General features: G+C 42.4%; 4 protein-coding genes and 1 non-coding gene across 6 annotated transcripts in view; 2 read left to right on the top strand and 3 right to left on the bottom strand.

Moving 5' to 3' along the window:
- The window catches only part of LOC134454446 (bridge-like lipid transfer protein family member 2), a 50,114-nt gene extending 44,571 nt beyond the window's left edge, over positions 1-5,543 (bottom strand). For both annotated transcript variants that reach the window (XM_063205440.1, XM_063205441.1), the window contains exons 1-4: positions 4,519-5,543; positions 3,784-3,910; positions 601-650; positions 94-247 (exon numbers count right to left, since the gene is read on the bottom strand). In XM_063205440.1, the coding sequence (XP_063061510.1) occupies positions 94-247; positions 601-650; positions 3,784-3,910; positions 4,519-4,586 (399 nt within the window). In that variant the 5' untranslated portion in view covers positions 4,587-5,543. The remainder of the gene's footprint in view (positions 1-93; positions 248-600; positions 651-3,783; positions 3,911-4,518) is intronic.
- A 403-nt stretch (positions 5,544-5,946) lies between these two features.
- glod4 (glyoxalase domain containing 4) lies at positions 5,947-9,305 on the bottom strand. Its single transcript, XM_063205420.1, has 9 exons — positions 9,113-9,305; positions 8,884-8,933; positions 8,685-8,805; positions 7,948-8,092; positions 7,521-7,657; positions 7,234-7,320; positions 6,835-6,948; positions 6,602-6,688; positions 5,947-6,297 (listed from the first exon to the last, which is right to left on the bottom strand). The coding sequence occupies exons 1-9, from the start codon at positions 9,200-9,202 to the stop codon at positions 6,232-6,234; spliced, it is 897 nt and encodes a 298-aa protein (XP_063061490.1). The 5' UTR covers positions 9,203-9,305; the 3' UTR covers positions 5,947-6,231.
- Positions 9,306-9,584: 279 nt separating this feature from the next.
- On the top strand, positions 9,585-13,985 carry mrm3a (mitochondrial rRNA methyltransferase 3a). Its single transcript, XM_063205418.1, has 4 exons — positions 9,585-9,973; positions 10,161-10,405; positions 10,501-10,668; positions 11,335-13,985. Exons 1-4 carry the CDS (start codon positions 9,585-9,587, stop codon positions 11,946-11,948), a joined length of 1,416 nt encoding a protein of 471 aa, XP_063061488.1. The 3' UTR covers positions 11,949-13,985.
- On the top strand, positions 10,851-10,980 carry LOC134454849 (small nucleolar RNA SNORA15). Its single transcript, XR_010035915.1, has one exon. It is a non-coding gene; the product is annotated as a small nucleolar RNA SNORA15 (small nucleolar RNA).
- nxn (nucleoredoxin) overlaps positions 13,758-21,901 on the bottom strand; it is a 120,440-nt gene continuing 112,296 nt past the window's right edge. The window contains exon 8 of the mRNA XM_063205419.1: positions 13,758-15,126. Coding sequence (XP_063061489.1) covers positions 14,944-15,126 — 183 coding nt within the window. The 3' untranslated portion in view covers positions 13,758-14,943. The remainder of the gene's footprint in view (positions 15,127-21,901) is intronic.

Below are 21,901 nucleotides of genomic sequence, written 5' to 3'. Positions count from 1 at the left end.
GAGACAGAGAGAGAGAGACAGAGAGAGAGAGAGAGGGCGACAGGGAGAAAAGTGAGAGAGATAATATGCAGGTGTGTGGGCTGGCTGGTTCACCTGAGAGAGGAAGTGTAGAGTGGAGGGACTGAGGGCCAGTCTGCCCTCCTCCTTCTCTTTGTCTTTCTCGGGGCTCCGTGGTGGCCGAGGCCTCATGGGTTCCAGGAGATCGATGCGCACCCGTGTCTCCCCCACACACAGGGCCAAGTACCTCCTAAAGGCAAACAAGAAAACACCCTTCAAAATCTGCCATTCCTGTTCGGTTTCCTTCCATTTTCGAAAGCACATTGAGCAGCAGGTTTGAATTAAGCTCCTTAATGCACGACGTACCTCCAGTGGCACGCTGTAATAGTCAAGTACCATAGTACTACAATACACTATTTTAGTAATGCACTACGACTTGGTCATTGCCATTCTGGTAACAGCAAATTTATAATGCTGTGTCTTAACGGGTTCATCGTGCAATTCAAATACAGTTGTTGTTGTTGTTCACTCGGCCTACTGATATGCAGCGTAAATTACTGATGTATTGAATTGAGACTTTAGTTAAAGAACTGAAATACTTACGGCAAGTCTTGGTTGAAGAGTTTGCAGGAGATCCATATTTTGTCAATTTCCTGGGGGCAGAGTTTGAACGGTAATAAGCATGTGGAGAGAATACACCGAAAACAAGTGATACTTGTAGATCAATAGTGGCACAGTTTTCTGATGCTTCAGGCCTGAAATTGAATGTTTCAAAATGTGAAATATTACCCCTACAGGTCTGCAATGATACAGTATTGTATAACATCCCAGTAAACAAACCCAGTTTAAACTTACTCATTTATATTTAGGTATACAAATAACTAAGGATACCAAGATAAGAGAGGATTTTAAATTTCGCAGGAAACATATTTAATTCCTAAAAGCCAATCTTAGAACATATTTAATTCCTGGTCTTTCTTAACGTGCAACGGTCTTATTATATTTTGGTAGAGTGTTGCTTTCCTAAAGCAGATAAAACATATCGCACAATTTGTTTTCCCTTTTACCTTTTGGAGAAATAAAACAATCAGTTAAAGAAGCAAATCTTTCAGGATTTGGCATTTGGAGATTGTAAAAGCTAATTGAGGTCTCAGATGGTTTAGACTAGAAGTATTAATGACTCTCCAACACAATTAGCTCCTTGCAGGACCTGGATGGATTCGGAGATGCCTTTTAACTCACTTGGTTCTTTATCCCTAATCACATATTCAAATTAGGTGGTCTTTCTTTTATAATTCAACTTTTCCCCTTCTAAGCTACTCTTCCTCTATAGCAATTCCTAATCAATGCCTATTTGCTTGGAAATGTGCTTTGTCCTTAACATCTCCCCCCATAAAGTATTTATATGGAACAACTCTGATATCACTGTAAGAAGCAAAACTTTTTTACCGCAATATTGGTTTGAACCTATTGGCATTGCATAATTGCAATTTTCTCTCTATTTGATGATTCAGTACCTTTCTTGAACGTATGATGAAACAGTTTCTGCACCACGCTTTCTTTTATCCTATACCCTTTCTCAATTTCAAACAGTTATAAAGGCAATCCCTCAAAGGTTTAGCCGCTTCTAATTATAGAAGTCCTATATATCTTATACCCAATTTTACTCCATCCTAATCCTCTCCTCATTAAAACAAGTAATAAACGGCAATTAACATAACTGGAAAAAAAATTGTGATAAAAATGTACAACCATATACTAAATCGCTGTCAACAAAGGGGCCAGAATCACTCTCTGATAGGAGGGAATTTTTTTTGGAATCCTTTAGTTCAAGACATAATATTGGAAGAAGGCTTGTTACTACCTCATCAAAATATTGCCATTACGAATAAAATAAAGGTAGGAAAACTCATTTCAATATCTCACCCATAAGATTTACCCCACAAATGTATTTATTTCCAAATACACAGACTTAAGTTCAAATTGCTCCTTTGTAATAATGTTGATGAAACCCTTGTACATTTAATTTTTTGACTGTGTAACATAGTGAAACGCTTTCTTGCATGACCTTAGTTTTATATCTTTTTTCAACAGCAGACCTTTAAGGTTTTCAGTCTTAAAGACATTTTCTTTTACTATGAATACACAAATGACCCTTCTTTTGAATTTTTAGTGAAATTTCTTTCTTTTACATGCCAACAATAATTTTATTCATAAACAAAAGTGGAAAAAAATGCAACCCTTCTTTATAGTTTTCATTTTAGAAATGTCTTCTCTTCTCAACTCCCTGAAGCTTGTCAACAATAAGAAAAATTACAGACTTTTGAATATTCTTTAATTTATTCCTCTTGTTTGTTTGTTTATTGTCTATTTTATTATTTTTTTGTTTCTAATTAGACTTGTGTAATGTAACCTAATCCAAATTTGTTCAATGTTACTATGTTTACCTGACCTTGTGTGCCTTACTGTTATGTCATGTCTTTGTCATCCTCTTTATTGCAATAAAAAAAAAAAAAAAAAAATAAAAAAACTTGTAGATCAATAGTGGCACAATAGTAGTGAGGAGTACCGATACCACCATGACAGAGCACAACAGTATTTCCGTTCATCAACATGTGTCTCACCTACGGTCCAGTGGAAACCTGAGCCATACAGGGGACAGAGTCAGGCAATCTCCGCTGTGTGCTAGGGCCGACTTCCTCATTAGCAAAATTAGCTGTTTTAGCTTCTCAGTACTGGTCAGCGTTGCGAATGTTAGTGCCTAGTAGTGGGCGTAGCACACAGCAAATGCAATGCGATGCAATGCAGGGAATATGACAAGACTTGCCGTTCGTAGTAATAACTTCAGATAAACATCACCGATGGTAAAACTGTTGTGATTATCACCACCGAGACAGATGATAGTTTACATATTTGTGGTGATTACCCTGCAGTATAGTTCGTTAGTCCTTATTTTTGGCTGTTAATGTGGTGGTTCTATGTTGAGTCTATGGGAAGACAGCCGCTTTAGGCACGACCTTATCTCGTTGAAAGGTGGGGCTGCAATTTAAAGGAGAAGTCCAGTTTTTTGAACATTAAGGCCATTTTCTGAGTGGTCTGCAATGTTTTAGAACCCTCCTCACCGTTTATTTCATGTTTGCTGCAGTGTCTGTTATTTGGCTTATTTGGATTTGATCTCAACCAGCTTTAGAATGGCCGTCTATGGGCACCTGCAACTCTGTTCTTAAAATCACCTTTAACATTTGTTTTCAAGAATATGCAACTCACCAAGTGTTCAGCAGTATTCACTGGTGTTCCTTAACAATTTTTGTAGCGAAATATGGCATCTGTCGTGTTTTATGTGTGTTTTATGTAGCAATTTGTAAGTTAAGTTTCACTTTCACTTTCACTTTCTTTCACAAAATGGCAAATAAAAAATGACAGAAGCCATATTTTGCCTTGACACTTGTTAGGGACTGCTAGTGAACACCCCTAACCACTTTGAGAGCTGTAGACTTCCAAAAACAAATGTTTAAGGTGATTTTAAGAACAGAGTTGCAGGTGCCCATAGACGGCCATTCTAAAGCTGGTTGAGATAAAATCCAAATCAGCCAAATAACAGAGAGTGCAGCAAACATGAAATAAACGGTGAGGGGGACTTTAAAATATTGCAGACCATTCAGAAAATGGCCTTAATGTTCAAAAAACTGGACTTCTCCTTTAACCAATCGCGTAACTCTCCCCTCTGTATGGCTCTGGTGGAAACCATTGAGACACCCAAACTTAGCTGTCAGCCCAGTCACCTACCAGTGTATGCTGAGGCTGGAACTGCAAGCTGATTCCCCTCACAGAGAACAGGCCCACTGACTTGATCTTCAGCTCAGCATTCAACACTTTTGCACAAATACGCACAGCCAGGCTGCACACTGTCCATCTATTAGAGGAGAGAGAGGGGGGTTGGGGGGAAAGAAAGAAAGAAAGAAAGAAAGAAAGAAAGAAAGAAAGAAAGAAAGAAAGAAAGAAAGAAAGAAAGAAAGAAAGAAAGAAAGAAAGAAAGAAAGAAAGAAAGAAAGAAAAGGGGACATCAAGAGAGGAAGAGAGATAAGTACAGAGGGGAAGAGAGAAATGAGAACCACCACAAACAGGATGAAAGGCACCATGTAGCAGTGAAACACAAGTCATAATGTAATGGTGCCAACTGCCAGCCACAGTCCTCTGACTAATGCCACATCCAACATAAGCACTAGACTCAGATTTCAACTTCACTTCACTTGTGTAAACAAAACGGCTTGGACACAATGCAAGTCATTTAAATGGCAAACATTGCCTCCTCAGTAAGTCTGCAACAGAAATACCGTACATGAGCTTGGAGAAAATCTAGAGGAAAGATTAGGTTCTTCTCTAAGTGTGATGTAGCCATTTATTTTGTGTAAACAAAAACGCTGCCCAGCCCAAAATATTGCGTTGCAGTTGGAGGGGGTCAATTTGTAATTCCAGATCCATGCTATACAGTAAAACACAAAGACAAACTACTTAGCCTACCTGAAGAAAATGATGGACAAGATTGCCAGAACCAAAAATGCCAGCAGTGCAATCCACAGAGCAGACATTCTTCTGGGTAGTGGTGGAAAGGTGACGTTACATCCAGACTGTAGACATCTATGGCTTCTTGAAAAGTCAGTAAGCGGCCTTTCAAGTGCAGAAGAATACCGGTGACACAGGTGTCACTGGCCTCGTATGCAATAAATGAAACCCTGTTATGTAGGCAATTTAAATCCCCACCATCTGCATTTGCGGGGACAGGGGGTATCACGGACTAAAAACCCCTTTGAGCGTTTACATTGTGCTTTTTAACGATCAATGAAAAACAAAATGAAGTTGCAATACAATCGACAACACAATAAAGTGCATTGCTGACCGTCCTAAACGAATGGGCAATGTTAGAGCAAACAGTTCCGTACAGCAGCTGAAACTTCACAGGTTAACAGCGCGAACGCTCAACTTAACAGGTGAAGATATGTGGCACCTGGATGCTAAAATGTATAGAGAAAAGCAATACAATAGCCAAATATTAAACGGACACTTACAGTGACCAAACGACTGATGCTGACAACTAAATGTTCTTTATTTCACACTAATGGCTAACTAGTTAGCTATTGCTAGCATCGTCTATCCGACCCTGAACATTATGTTCAAGTCTGTTTCCCCTAATTCTTTAAACTGAATCGTTTCTGCCAACAAATTGCACTACTACCACGTCTCAAAAGCTACACTCAAATGCCACGCCTCACATGAATCACAGCGTTTCAATGGGTGTAACAACCTCAAATTAATAGCTGCCAAGTTCTTCAAAATACCGACGAGCTAACAGTGCGCTAACAACATATCTGACTCGACAACATTGGAGACACATCTAATACGTTTAAAGTAAAACTGCTGGTATCTCTACTGATTTCGTGTAAAGTCGTGGTCGGTTATTTTAGTCTTAAAGACATGCTAACTGTGGAAAATTCACCCAAAGTTAAACAGCTGTCATCCTGTTGCAGCATAGCTGCATCCTGAATTGGGTGGACTGTTGTCAAAACTCTTGGAATACTTACTGCTGGTCAACATCGCAGCAAGGGCCGACCATAAGGTATCGAGGAGTTTTTACGATTGGCCTGTTTGTCTTGTATTGCACTGTACTGTATTTTAATGGTAAACGTGCAATTCGATAGTCTGCGAAATGAAAGACTAGAATATGGCTTTGTAAATGTATGCATGATGGGGGATGCAAGGAAAATGGCCGGTTACAGTAGCAGAATATTGTGTATGGAATTGTATAATAACTAGGCTATTACAGAGTTATGTAAAAACAAGGATGATGGTGTTCTTTTAGTACCGTTTTGGCAAGATTTGGGGTTTACAATGTAGTCAGTTCTTCATGAGTAATTAACAAATAAATAATAACCACACACATAGATCCCTGTGTAATTTTTCATAAGAATGATGTGGTACTTTTATTGAGGAAAATACAGAAGTGGTCCATGTAATTGACTGTGAAGGCTTGCAATTTATGAGAGAGATGATCCGCCTTAATAATAAGGATAATCTTTCTCATGAAAACCAAATAACAAATGTGTGGTACAACAAAAAGGTGATCCAATGACTGTATATTAAATTAGAATAGAAAAAGTGCTTGGGGCAAAAATGAAAACAGCTTATTTGCAGGTCTTCATTAGTGTTGAAATTAAGATTCAGCAGGCCGTGGGCATCTTAGGCTGAGGCCTTCTGTTTTTTATTCTTCGCAAACCATTCGTCACTCTTGTCCTCAGCCATAGCCTGTAAAAAAAACCCACCAAAAACATTTAATCAGAAAAATACAGTCTGACTGCAGACACACAGCATACCACAGCACACAATGAATACAATGAACTTGCATTTATGCCTCATCATCTTTGCAATGGGGAAGCTGAACAAGTATCACAAGGGTCATGGAAGAGGACGAGGGAGAGCAGAGCACCGGGTAATATATTCACTCCTCCCACTCTAAGGTGTCAGGAACTGTCACTAACTGTCAACCTACTGGCTACAAGCCCAGCTCCCTAACTGCTTGCCCATGAATGCCTGGTTCATAACCAATTACCTTATCCAACAAGTCATTTCCATTGGGGTCCATCATGGAGAGCTCCCGAAATGCTTCATCTCCAACAAAACAGATCTCATGACAATCCTGTGAATCATACATAGAAATGTTATGTTAATACAATAATTAATTTATCTGTACATACAGCATATATAATTAGTCTATTTCCATATTATATTATAACAACGGCAGGACCAAGACTCGCGAATCCACAGGTTTGAAAAGAAACTGACCGGATCACCCAAAATCACAACTTCCACAGTAGCTTTTCCAGGAGTGTCCAGGCTTACAAGGGGAGTGAGGATTTTCTGGTTCTCCTTCTTCATAAGAGCTTCAATATCTGGCAACTACATGAGAAGATGTGGATTTATTACAAGTCATACTCAAGGACTTCAATGTATTTCTGAAATGCCCAAGATTGAGGTCAATTTATTCATCATTAGATCAACATGTTTTACAATCAAAGTGACCTCATCTTCCCAAATCATAACAAAAGTCATAACTGCTGATCAATAGTGATGTTCTGGTAATCAACAGTAATGATAACTAAATGTTTGTGTACAGGAGGGCATTAATGGTTCAATGTTTGAATGAACGAGTAGCCACTCGATATGTGGAGAATGGCCTCTTACCTGTTCACGTGGGCATGAGAATGCTATCCTGCCAAAGGCTGTACCATGGTCCACTGTTCCACCAATGTCCCTCAACTCCAGCTTGCACTGCAATAAAGAGTAAACAGTAATACACGTATAGTTTTTTTGCTATGTTCTGCCAATGCATATAGAAGCAGACAAAATACGGATCTACCTTCAATATTAAATGGAAGTACTGTAGTAGAGGGTTGTGGCGAAATAATAACTCTACTTGTAAATGCACTCAAGACCTTCTGCTTATAAACATCTTATTACAGTGAACTGACCTGGCTGTCTGAAAAGCCCATCAAGACAGTTTTCTTGGACTCATCCTTTTCCACGACACTCATGCCCAAGAGGGAAGACCAGTAATGCACGGAGCGCTGGAGGTCTGATACAGCTAAACACACCTTTCGAACGGGATCTGTAATTCAGTAAGCACACATGAATTTGCAAAGCCCTATTGTAAAGATTTACATGACAACTACAGTTTTTTTGCAGGATTTAAATAATTTGGTACCCAAAATATTACATAATGCAGTTCAGTATTTGCAGTTGTCAGAGATAATACAACAACTATACAGCAATACAACAGTTATACCATATCACACAGTTTCGTAGTGGAATATCCACAATAGCATATTTTGTGAACTAGAATTTACAACTACTCTATGTCGGGTGAAATTCAGACTCGAGTATAGGCCTACTACTCACCAGTTTGTGGCTGTTCTTTATCCAGTAAGTAAAAGTGGTATCCGCCTGGTGCTTCGGCCAGATAAAGACCTTCTCCCATCTCTTTTAGAGGCCAGCCTATCCTTTTGGCATTACTAACCGCTTTGCTGGACTGAAGGGTAAGGCCCTGTTTGAAAAGAAATGTAATATGAAGGTGCCCTCCCAATTCAGTTTCAGAAATAAAAGGCATAGGTCATTATGTATGTAAGTAAGTAAGTGTCAGGAAAGATTCTCATCCATCCCGGTCACGTTATCTAAACACTTAAAGGACCACTTCAGTCAATTTCAATATGCTGTTGTATTGCTTAAGCTACCCTTGACTTGTCAGTACCCGGTGATACCACATTTTTCGGCTCAGCCCTTTCTGAGATATGAGCTATTCTAATGGGGGCAGCGTTCGTTAACATTTTTAACATAGGCCTACTCCAAATATTTTCCCAAATGGTACCGCTGTTTTCTAGTTGTCTGCTTTTGGGAATAAAAAAAAATTTGAAATGTAAACAAACAGCTGCCCCCATTACAATGACCAGGATCTCGGAAAAGGCTGAAGGGGGGGGCACCTCAGGTACTGACAAGTCCAGGGTAGTGTGAGCACTACAACTGCATGTCAAAATTGACGGAAGTTATCCTTTAAGCGTCAAGAAGAATTCCAGTTGCTAACAACTTGAGTCTTTAGATTTATAATGCATGCAACAGAGATTGATACTCTTAATACTCACCAGGAAGTCATTGCCAAGGCGGTATTCTCCAACCCCATAATTGTATGTCAGCTCTGCCACAAAGTGTTCATCCTCTGGCCCAAAGCCCACCATTGTTTTGCTCCATTTTCCGTCATATGGTCTGCAAAACCAGCCATTCATGCATATGAGAATGCAAAATAACAGCACTTTTACTTTGACACAGCTCTAGTTCACTTACCCATTGCAAGTTGCTTTGCAGCCTTCTTCAAACTCTTCATGGCGCAAGATCTGATAAGATAGTAAGCAATAAAAACGTCACGGTGGCGGCTAACAGTACTTCACACATGTTCTAAAAACTCATACTATGTTTACTCATTATCAGCATCAAAAGCATCATCTGTAAACAAAAGAGGACGAGGAGAGCCGAGAAGATAGGAGAATTAGGCAACAACATTCTGCAGACATACCTTCATTCCAAGAACCTCACGATAAAAAGTAGCCGTTTTTCCCCTATCCCCTACTTTGAAGACAAAATGTAATGCACGCCTTAATGACATGATTTCTACCTACTGCACAGGATAAAGAGAATAGCAGACTTTATGTAAGACAGCCCTGATGTTCACTCGTCTATCCTCCTTCCTCAATCGACTTACACAGCCTAACAATCGATTGCTCCGTTATCATTTTGGAGAGAAAGTACCACTTTTGGAGCAAGAGATCAAATGTGCAGAACCATTTAAGCAAGATACAGCAATTGATGGCTTTTAAATCCATAATGTGTGATTTTTTTTTACAAAGAAATGACAGATATATTTGCACAAAAATATACATTTGCAATATATTGCATTTGTTTGACTGCCATACAAAGTAAGAACCTCCCCACACTACGAACGTGGTCTTGGCCATTAGGTCACGTGCACAGTGCACATACTAACAAACATGGCAGCCTTCGTGAGGAGCGTGGGCCTCGTCCTGAGATTCGGACAAAGTCCGAGTTTAGCGAATGCCCAAGGTAATCCTCTCATAATAACAAAGCGATATGTACGAGGACTTAAGAGGAGACCGGTAAAAGTGATCCATCCGGATGGAAAAGAAGAGAGACTGGTTAAAACTCCTCAACCTCCTAGTCGCCAGAAAGACGAGTTGCACGCCAGGACAACTAGGAAAGATGAGAGCGAAAACTTCAATGCCACACGTTTCCATTCCCGAGAAAATGATCTGCAACTCAGCAAAACGCCGAAGAAAAGCAATGAGTTGCTCTCAAATAGTGTTACAATGGTGGATGGATTACGGTTTGACAGAGCCAAGCCCGATGACAAACGACTGTCGTAAGTGATCGGCTTGTTGACTCTCACATAGCAAAACTGTCTGCAGAAGTGCACCAATTCTGTGTTGTTGAATGAACATGTTCTGATCTCTTGGCGTATCAAAGGGTGTGTTGCATGGTATACTTTTTTAGGGATTCCGGGGGCGATGTCAACTCAATGATGTTAACCACTACCCCTCACCTTTCAGAAAGCTGGTTACTATTGCACGCTCCAGAACGTACAGGGAGCACCAGGGCAAGATTCTTCTGGAGGGCAAACGTCTGATCTGCGACGCATTGGCAGCCGGAGCCAAGCCCCAGACGGTGTTCTTCAGCTCCGTCGAGCGACTAACTGAACTGCCTATGGACAAACTTCAGCGAGCAAGCCTGGTCAAAGTCAAGTTTGAAGAAATAAAGAAATGGTCTGAGGTCATTGCCCCCCAAGGAGTTATAGGTTAGTTTCGTTTGTGTTGCTTGTCCAGAAACACCATACCATTTACAGATTTGATTTTTATATAATTAGGCCTACTTTCTTGTTTTTGCATTTAGCCATATTCACAAGACCCGATGTGCAGAAGCTGTCTTTTCCGAAGGAAAAACGAGGCCAGTCAGTGCCAATGTCCCTGATTTGCGACAACATCCGCGACCCTGGTAACTTGGGTACCATCCTTCGATGCGCTGCTGCTGCTGGATGTGACAGCGTTCTTCTTTCCAAAGGTAATGTTGACAACTTAACTTTACAACCACACTGGAATGTGGGGGCGCTGTGGCGCATTGACAAGACGTTAACCTACTAAGCAAGAGGTTGTGGGTTCGAATCCAGTCTGAAGTGAAATCTGAAAGTCTCTACCTCTATCAGTCATTCATGTCCTGCCACAAGTGCAAAATGACTGATGTAAGCATGGACGAATTCTGTGTTACTCTGACCAGTAGTAACTGCAGTCAGACACCATGCAAGAGCAAACCTCAACCTCCAATCTCTGTCGGTGACTAGTTTGTCTGCTCACTGAAGGGAGTTTGAGTACATTACGAATTTCTTGTTACATTCTTCCTAAGGCAACTGTGTTATTGATTTAGAGTATAAGAAACAATTAATTGTGTTTTTTTTGAAAAATAATTAATGTATTGTTAAACGTATTCTTTGGGCCTTAAAGGCCTTAATTCCAATAGGACAGTTTGAGAGATTACATCAAGTGAAGCCGAGAGGTGTGGTAAGGTTGGGAAGTCAAGTTCCCAGGTCAGCCTCGAACCTGGGTCCCCGTGGGCAATGCAGCCCATACAGGACGGATGTCGTGGCTCACTGCGCTACAGCACCCCCTACTGTTGTGTGTTTGTATTGATATGTCTGACTTTGCTCTGCTGATGCCTCTGTTGTCACCGCAGGTTGTGTGGACACCTGGGAGCCTAAGGTGTTACGAGCTGCCATGGGCGCCCACTTCCGAATCCCCATCATCCCCAGCCTGAGCTGGGAGGACATCTCCCACCACTTACCCAGTGACGTGACCGTGCACGTGGCTGATAACAACAGCACCAGCCCTGCCAGAGACAGCGTCATCGTCGACAACCACCAAGAGCCCAAGGAGCTGGCCAAGCCAAGTGACTATGGCTGGGTGAGCGGTAGAAGGGAGAAGCGGCAGCTGCAACAGCACTCTCAGCTGGACTACAGTGATTCGGACTCGGAGAGCAACAGTGACTCTGACGTGGAGGAGGTGGACGAGCTGCCCCAGGTGGAGCCCAGGCTGTACCACCAGCCCTGGGCCCAGAGGAGCACCGCGCTGGTCATCGGAGGAGAGACGCACGGGCTGAGTCTGGAGTCGCTGCAGCTGGCCGAGCAGACGGACGGCCGCCGGCTCTACGTGCCCCTGGCCCACGGCGTGGACAGCTTGAACTCGGCCATGGCGGCCAGCATCCTGCTGTTCGAAGGCAGGAGGCAACTTCTCATGATGATGACGAAGGGGGCTGGTGCTGAAAGATCTGGCAGGAGAGTCAGGAACTAAAAACTACACACTAGTATTGACCCAGTCGGCTCCTCTGGGCCCGCTCATGAAAACGATTGTTTTCCCCCATGTTTGCTCCACCCGCTGCATGTAGTGGCTAATTAATATGCCTAATGACTGGCAGTGATTGGCACTGCACGACCACGGGTGGAGCATTTGGGGGGGGTAAAACGTGCAGTTTTATGGGCGGGCTAGAGGTGCCAACTGGGTCAATTTACAAGCACTTTTCTTATTGGACTGGACATTTCTTCTCATGTCTTGTTTCTTACATGTTAAATTGAACTGGATTCAGCTATGTTACTATCTTGTCAAACATATCCACGGGCAAAATGACTCAACACATTACACTAGGAAATTAAATGTTATGGCATCACTCAGAAAAATGTTCTACGAGGATTTTCCATCTGAATGCGTGGCATTACAGTTGCACATAATTATCATGACAAATTACATGGTGGTAAATCTTTTATAGTAGTTATCTGACAGGAATTGCGCCCTCAAGGCTGTGCCACACATTTTACCTCATCACTAACAGTGAGGTATAATCAAGACATCTTGTTCTGTTGACAGATCCATCCCAGGTCTAGCAGATAGCAAGGGGGAGTTGACTGCACTGATGAGGGACAAGCATGCACTAACAGGTCTCTCCTTGTCTGTGTTTACTTGATGTCTCAAAGATGGAGATCAGCTGGAGCTTTTGTGAAGACGAGCGAGGTCATACAAAAAGGAACTCTGTGTGCTTGAGTTGACTTTTATTAAACAAAATCGAGGCTCAAGACGAGCCATTGGAGGCCAGGTATAACAACAGTTTAAAATAATCACAATAAACACAATATATAAATTGAACATTTTGTACATCACCGCCTCTCCGACTGGTGTTTTTTTAATCCAACCAGCAGGGGGCGCCTACATCTACAATGAATATCTGACTGGCAGACGCTAATGGAGACTATTGTGTAGTACTCACAGATATAGGTCTGTGGTAGTACTATTGAATGTTACTTGGAGACGAAGCAGCTGGGAGATGAATCAATGACTAGTCATTAGTTACTCTGATGAAACCATAAAATAAAATTGTGTCTTTCCTTAAAGGTGAAGTGTGTTAGAATTTTAGAAGTTTATTTTCAAAATGTATGCTGCCCAATCACAATATTGATCTTTTTCATGAATACTCAAACTAATATTTACTGGTCTGAAAAGAGTGGGTTTGGCAGCCAAATGCATTCAGGACTGAACATTCAAAATGGCCGACTTACATTTGTGAAAAGTGTACATTTCCAAGCCATACTGGAGACAGAAGCGATAGTGGTAGAAAAACATAAATCTCCAAGTCATGAAAAACATGACATTTGTGAATGAGCACTATAAATTCTGGAAATAAACCACTGAAAAAATACATACTGGACCTTTAAATAAAACCTTTAAGTAAACAAAGGATAATGTCCATTCTCTGATCGATCTGTCCTTGTGATGACTTCAACCTTCACCGAGCACCCACACAAGTTTCAAGACACGATGATGATGATGACGCACATGGGTTAAGTTTAAAATAGCCGTTATGTCAACAAATAGGAAATGCAAATTATATTTGAAATGGTAAAAAATATAACAAAAAATAACCTGAATTTTTATGATAACATTTGTGAATACATGATGACCACTTGTAATGAGAAGCAACTAGCACAGTCATATCAGGTGCAGCATTTCAAAAAGCGGAAGTACATTCTGGAGAGAGAATACTATTTTGTTCTTTGTTTTTTTAAGAAAGTTTTTGCACAATATTTATATAACACAGCTATCAACTTAAAATCTGTTGCAATCATTTTATTCTTTCTCTGGACACATGTAAAATAAGAAGAAAACAAAAAAGTCACATTGATTTAAAAAAGAAAAAGCCAAAGCACATATGCATAAACTGAAATTCAAGTCCGTTCAGTCTTTGTTTGTGTGGGGGATATCAACAAGCATTTCTCATAAGGAAACACCAGGCAAGAAAGAGGCGCAAACAGAAGGATAGAACAGGAGAAGGGGGAAAAACCAAACAAAGGGCGATATTTGTACTTGACTCAGATGGGATCTATCATTAAAGGAGAACTTCTGCCAATTTCAATATGCTGTTGTATTGCTCACGTTACCCTTGACTTGCCAGTAACTGCTGGTGATGGTGCATTTTCTGGCTCAGCCCTTTCAGAGATCTAAGCTATTGTAATGGGGGCAGCCTCTGTTTACATGAAAAACCTACTCCAAATATTATCCCAAAAGGTATCGCTGTTTGCTGGTTGTCTACTGATGTTGCATAACCTTTTGGATGCTATTGGGAATAAATACAGATATTTTTTTGAAATGTAAACAAGCTGCACCCATTACAATGACGAAGATCTCGAGGATCTCGGAAAAGGCTGAAAAAAAAATCTCAGGTACTGATAAGTCGAGGGTAGTGTGAGCATTACAACTGCTTGTCGAAATTGGCAGAAGTTATCCTTTAATTTATTACACGCAAGGCACCACAGGAATAAAGTAGAGAGAGGACTGGTTAAAACTCTGGAAGGGATGAAAAAAATGTTTGCCTCTTTAACAGTCTGGAGGAGCACAGGTCATGATAGTTAACTTGGGGGCCAGGGAAATTGGGAATTAGAATGATTGCAGGTTGGTAATGGACGCCATTGGGCATGGGGCAAGTGGACAAAGGAGTTCATTGGATATGGGACACATCAAGTGGCCATGGGACATCATTTGGCAGGGGACAAGCAAGGGGACAAGGAAGGTGGACAAGGGACATCATTGAGCACGGGATATGTAGACAAGTGGACAAGGGGCATCATTGGGCATGAGGGGGATGTGTGAGGCGTCACGTGGGTGTGGGGCGTCAACGGGTATATGGGACAAGTGGACAAGGTTGCATCAGTGGCAGTTGTCTGACGTGAGGGAGGTTGGATGTTTTTGTGTGTGTCTAGCGCCCCGTTCTCTGTTCCATCTCATCTCACTCTGTGCTGGGTTAAATAGGTTCCGGCTTGAGCTTCTCGGCCAGGAAGTCGTTGACAAACTGCTCCACCACGGCGGGGGTGATCTCCTCCACGTCGCGCACGTACTTGGCGCGGGCCGACATGTCCAGGATAGTCAGCAGAGGGGCCGCCTCGGGCAGGTTGGTGTAGTCGCGCAACGAGTCACTCATGTCGTCCTACACACACACACACACACACACACACACACACACACACGCACACACACACGCACACACACACACACACAAAGACACAGAGGGAGCCATTGAGAAGTGTTACATTAGGTCAGCTCGAAAATATGAGCATTAGAACAAGCAAGTACACACCTCAGATATTTTTCAACATAGTGAAATCAGTGTGCCATAAACACATAGCAATACTGTCACCGAATTGACGGGAGGCCTTGTTTTTATATAAATAACATCACACTTAAATATAAATATAAAAGGCATTGGCTCTGTAATAGTGCAAAGGTACAGTGTACTTCATACTCCAGTCCTTTACTCTGTAAACCCCAACATTTTACAGTGTTTCCCTGCAGATTTTTTGTTAGTTAAAAGTATATGTTTTTTGGTTAAGCAACTTAAGAAATTACATTCACAACATGAAATCTTTATCTTTTCAGGGGACCTAGTCAAGGTGGTATGTTTTTCTTGTCAAGGTGGCTGCCTTAGCAATACAGTGCTGGGGGAAATCCTGTTTTATATGGACCTGAGCACTTCACTGTGATACACTGGTGGTACACTGTACACTGGGAATCGATCCAAATTTCCTGGATCGATTCGATTCCTATCCAGAAGGTCACGATCCGATTCTGGTACTACTTGAACAGGCTGTGTGTATTTGTGCATGTAGCCTACATGAATGTGAAAGAGAGCTACAGTACATGATGTGGTTGAGAAAATAGCGCCTATAATCATCGGCAAAAGATCGATACACAAAGTTGTGAATCGATATCGCAATTTTCAATCGTGTATCGATATTTGATCGCAGATCGATCTTTTGAACCCAGCCCTACACACTGTACATGATATGTGCATTAGTATCAAAGCAAGCACGCGACTGGGATATAAAATGGCTCCATGACAACAAAGTAGTACAGAACAGTACAGTACAGTCGTCCAGCTGCCATAGTGTAGAGGGGTCAAAGACGTCCAAAAAGGAATTGTCATTCAGTGTAACGGATACCTTCTGCTGACTGTAACTGTAAAAAAAACATGATTTTTAAATTGTTTCAAGTGAATGGATGACAGCCGAGGCTTTCATGAATTCACTGGAAAAAAATAAAATAAAAAGACTCATGTTTCTTACAGTTACAGTCAGCAGAAGGTATTTGTTACACTGAATGACAATTCCTTTTTGGACGTCTTTGACCCAGGGACAGAAAGAGAGAGAGAGAGAGAGAGAGAGAGAGAGAGGGAGAGAGAGAGAGAGAGCGAGCGAGCGAGCGAGCGAGAGAGAGAGAGAGAGAGAGACTCATTCATTCTCTACAGATGCAAGTGTCTATGTGGCTACACCGCATTCCACATTATTATGCAAATGACATTTTTCGCTGTTTCCCCAAATAATCAATACAAATGACAGTCTTCATAATTTTCAAGTCATCAGCCATTAGAGTACAATTTAAAAGTTTTTGAATGAACCTGCCAATGATAACGGTATTTTTTAAAATAATAAAAAACTTTAAATGCTCTGTTCCACATTATTACGCAAAATAGTTTTGTAGTGTTGTAATCCAAATTTCTTTCTTTTTTTCCCATTTACCTCAAAACAGTTGGAATTTGGTACCTTCTAAATTACATTTCAATGTTCAATACTTGGTGATAAGCTCTTTGTCTTAGTAACTGGAGTGCTGCGATTAACATTGAAGTCAATGGTAGGGCATTGCATGGGAGTTATGGAAGCCCAGATATCCTTGATGCTTTGCTCTCAGCTGTTTTTGTTTGTTTGGTCTGGTGACCCACACTTCACTCGTCACTATACCCGTAGATTTCCATGCCACGTTTAGGTGCTTTTGAGGTGATGACATTCTAACGCACCAGACATAAAACCCCATTGAAAATGAATGGGATGCTATGTCTGGTGAGTTAGAATGTCATCACCTCCAAAGCACCTACACGTGGCATGGAAATCTACGGGTATATTGAAGAGTGAAGTGTGGGTCACCAGACCAAACAAACAAAAACAGCTGAGAGCAAAGCATCAAGGATATCTAGGCTTCCATAACTCCCATGCAATGCCCTGCCATTGACTTCAATGTTAAACGCAGCATTCCAGTTACAGCTTATGACCAAGTTTTGAACATCGAAATGTAATTTAGAAGGTACCAAATGCCTAGCCTGGTCCTGACCATCCCATAATACTACCATTTCATTTCGTATTCATGGTCTGGCATTTGTTTGCTCTGAAGCGATTGTAGGAAGCAGGAAGTTAGCACTCAGTTATGGTTTGAAATTATTGGACACCTCTCACCCAATCGCTGGCAGTTACTCAACAACAACATAGCGCAGACCAATGGCTCTGGCGCAGATGTGTACGTCATTGTCAAGAGCGTCCTCCCCCTTTCGTCCCCACGTGGGGGGTGTATGCGATTATTGGCTGTTTTCTGGGGGGGCGTTGCGATCAAAATTCTACTGCTCCGGGCACTCCACAGAGAAGCACGGCCAGACTACAATGGTGGAGCCAAACCTTTGGCGGAAGTACGTAGGATGGCTCGCGAGGCTACCAAATGCCAACTGTTTTGATGTAAATGGGAAAAAAAGAAAGACATTTGTATTACAACACTACAAAACTGTTTTGCGTAATAATTTGGAACAGAGCATTTTGGGCATTTTAAGTTTTTTGTTATTTAAAAAAATACCGTTATCATTGGAAGGTTCATTCAAAAACTTTTGAATTGTACTCTAATGGCCGATTACTTGAAAATTATGACGACTGTCATTTCTATTGATTATTTAGGAAAACGGCAAAAAATGTCATTTGCGTAATAATGTGAAATGCGGTGTATATAGGTAGTGCAGGGGTCGGACAGATGCAAAAAGACAGAGAGCTGCTTTTCATCCTTCTCCCGTGTCTCAGCGGGCCACCAGTCCCCATGAGCCCATGTTTCAGGCTCACAGCTTCAGCACAGTGTGAGGAGAGGGGACCATGGAGAAGGCACAGTGAGAGCACCGCTTCTCTTCAAAGGACGGGCCACAAACAAAGATTGGGCCAAAAGTGTGTGTGTGTGTGTGTGTGTGTGTGTGTGTGTGTGTGTGTGTGTGTGTGTGTGTGTGTGTGTGTGTGTGTGTGTGTGTGTGTGTGTTGCTGTTAGGAGTGTGCCTGTCGTGTGTCCCATCGCCGCCACATGGCTGCATGTGCCGTGCGTGTGGAAGTTTTATTTTAAACCAAGGAGGAGGGTGGCTGATACGCTCGGCTAGAACTCCTCTGAACTTTGTCATTCTGAGTCATCGTTTGTTTACATTTTGCTTTGGGAGTCTTCAATTAACGACCTCACACAGGTGCAGAGCGCCTCTAGACTTTTATGCACACAGTGCCCTGTACAATCACATATGAAGAAACATCTATATCAAAATATGTAAGAAAAAAGCATATGCATCAACAAATCTGCATAACTGAGTTTTATACTGTATAAACTTCCCCTTTTGACAAAATCTTCTTGCAGTATCTCACATGACCATAGGGTGGCAGCAAAATGACAGCTTGAGTGTTCCAATTTTTTTTTAGCAATTTTATTTTTGCCCCACCACCGCCATCCTCCTTTCTTGAATGAAGCGGAACTATAAACTCCCGCACTTTACTGGTGAAATGGATTAAACCGCATACAATCTGATAGCAGACCCTGCTGCAAGAACTTGGCTGCCCGGCAACCCTAAAAAAAGGGCATGCATGCCAAAAAAAAGTGGAGTTGGGACCTGAACGTCTTGCACGGCAAGCAGTTAGCAGATATATTCACACTGTGTAAAAATAAAGTACTCTGCATTGCCTGCGGAAAACTCTAACAATAATATTCACCTTGGCAGACAAACAGATAACAAAAAAATCACACATACACGTCTTCATTGAATGCATCACATTAAATGTGAATGCACAGGGCGGACTTTTTTTAAAATCAATCTTTCACCAAGAGCCGTTGGTTTTTGCTTTCAGCCCTAAAAGGAAAAGAAAGAGGGAGAAGAGAATCTTTGGCAGATGACTGAGTAACTCCTGATGTTACTCAAATCAGCTGCCCCCTCCCTCTCCTGATTCCAAACTCTCTCCCCCACCGCCCCTGCTCTCCTGTGCATATTCACCACGAATGCTCTCTCCTGAAAGACACATTTTTTTTTTCTCCCAATTTTCAATGAGGCACGAGTTAGCTGTCATAAGACTGTTGCTCTGTTGAAGAAGAAATGCCTCTCCCATGGGGTAATGAAGAGCTTGTTGTCACCACCTGGAAAGTGTGAATGAGTTTTACGTGAAAGTGACGCTTCCTATCTTTGAAATGATACCTCCGGTGAACGACAAGAAATGTGGATTCCTGGCAGAGTTCTCCATCCCTCTCCCTCTATGCCGCTCTCATGCCCTCGCTCAAATGGCAGATTTAATCTTTCCAGCTGTCCGTTGCCCTAGGATGGGCCCATGCATCTTCTTTTGTGTAGCTGCTATCCTTGTGTAAACTGAAAAGAGGCCATTTTGGCTGAGGGGCGTACTAGGGCCTAGCCCTCCCTCCCTCTCTCCTCTCCCTCTCTCTTTCAACACCACTACACCAACCCTTTTTACAGCCCTGGCCTGAAAAAGGAAAGAAAGTGAGAGAGAGAGAGAGAGAGAGAGAGAGAGAGAGAGAGAGAGAGAGAGAGAGAGAGAGTCAGCGAGTCAGCGAGTGAGAGAGAGAGAGAGAGAAGAAGAAAAAGAAGAAAAAAAAACACACCCAGAATACAAAAGCAGTGCCTGTTATAGAGGCTCAGGTCCCCGCTGCTGATAAGGCCTGGTGTGTTTACTCGATGGCCGCGGCTGCACAGTGTTTATTCTACCCATTGTGCCACTGTTGCATTCCGCAGACGGAAGCCATCAGATAAGGACCAGGCAAAAAGAGATAAGGCCGTCTGATTGGCTGGCTCGGTCCCGGGGAGGCCCCTGCCCATTGGTCGGTTCGGGCTGGTGGCGACCGAGAAAGGTTGTTGCTCGCTCACACACGTTGACAAATTATCGCTGCCAGGTTTGGCACAGGCAGGCAGGGGAGAAAATGCCTTCTTGCGTCGTGATTTGTGTTCTGGGATCAAAAATAATGATGTACTGAGGGACAATGGGCACAGTGACTAAAGGGTTCTGTTGTCTGGCACCAATGCTGTACACTTCTGCTACATGTGCCGGTACATGTTAAATGACATACTACAAATGTGACTGTCAAAGCCAACACAATTATAATCAAGCCAATCTAATCTCAAATCTGAAATCAGAACTATTATAAGCAAACACACGATTAGCAAAATCTTCCTTGGCAACAAGGCCCTCACACGGGCTGTCCTCCCATGCACCCAAATCCTATCCATGAACCAACAAAAAAAAGCCAAGGAATGAGAGTATCATTATCAATGATTTTTTTTGGGTTGAGCCTCTTGTTTTATTCAACAACAGGGCTGTTTGAGTGGGACCAAGATCCACAATAACACCGCTGTGGAGCTGCGGAGAGAGAGGAGAGGAATCTAAAGGCGGTCGGCCAGTCGGTTGGTCTGTGTCTCTGTCTCTGGAGAGGCTGCTGCAGACACACTGACGGCCCACACCACACCACACCGCCTGACTGACTGACAGACAGACACACACACACACACACACCCCACAGCGGCAGCTGGTCCTGACTCCACTAGGGACTGGCTGGCTGGCTGCGCTTTGGGGTCTCCGAACACACACGCATGCATGCACGCACACGCACACATGGAAACGCACACTAATGCATGCACACACACGAATGCATGCATGCATGCACGCACACACATGCATCCACGTCTGCGCACATACACACACACGCACTTCTGCGTGCACAGATAAACAGACACACACACACACACACACACACACAGAAAGACAAACAGACAGACAGACACAGACACACAGACACACACACACACTATAGCCACTCCCTCTGCACTCCAGCATGCTCTGCTGTTATGATCTCTGGGGGCAGGATGGTACGTTGAAGCCAAAGCAAACGTCTGGTTTATCAGGGGAAGTAGGGTAGTGCAAGTTTCCAGGAGCCATCTTGTGCTTTACAGAAGACAGGCAACATGTGGTTGTCTTGCCAGCACACAATGGGGAAAAAATACCACAAGTACAGCGAACATGAAGCTTTTGTCCTGTGATGCTGTACATTCCAATGCCTTTTGTGACTTTTACTGAATGAGCCGCACAGGGCTATAAATGAATACTAACCAACCAGCCAAATGCTGGTGAAATATCAGTTTGGCTGGTAGAAAAGACCAACTTACTAGCCACGTTTAGCCATTAGAAAGTGTGTGTTTGGCTAGTAAGATTAACATCTACCAGTCATTTTGGCTGGTGGTGAAAACGGTTTATTTAGGGCCCTGGAGCTGCATATGGGCATATTGTACAGAGGGAGCCATTGATTTTGTAACATGTTTTCTTGACTGTACTATGATTGCTCCTCGCAAGGTCGAGCTCGAAACACACTGGACGTGTCATTAGGTTGCATGGTATGCACATGGAATTGGAAAAAAACACAAGTGGTTCCTACTGTATAATGCTAGACATGCCACACCCTCCTAGTGAAGCAACACCTTCAGTGTTGCTTCTAGTCAGGCCAGGAGCAATACAAATATCGTTTCTGAGCTCCGTAAAAATACGGAACTCCTTCCACTTTGTCAGGAAACAAACAACCAGTAGCAAAACCAAGGGAGGAGGGTCAATGCTAGCCAGGCCACGCCCTCCTAGTGACGCAACACCTTCAGCGTTGCT

This window comes from Engraulis encrasicolus, chromosome 8 (genome assembly GCF_034702125.1).
Source record: "Engraulis encrasicolus isolate BLACKSEA-1 chromosome 8, IST_EnEncr_1.0, whole genome shotgun sequence".
NCBI lineage: Eukaryota > Metazoa > Chordata > Actinopteri > Clupeiformes > Engraulidae > Engraulis > Engraulis encrasicolus.
Note: the sequence above shows the minus strand (reverse complement) of the source record. Positions and strands in the feature narration are given on the sequence as shown.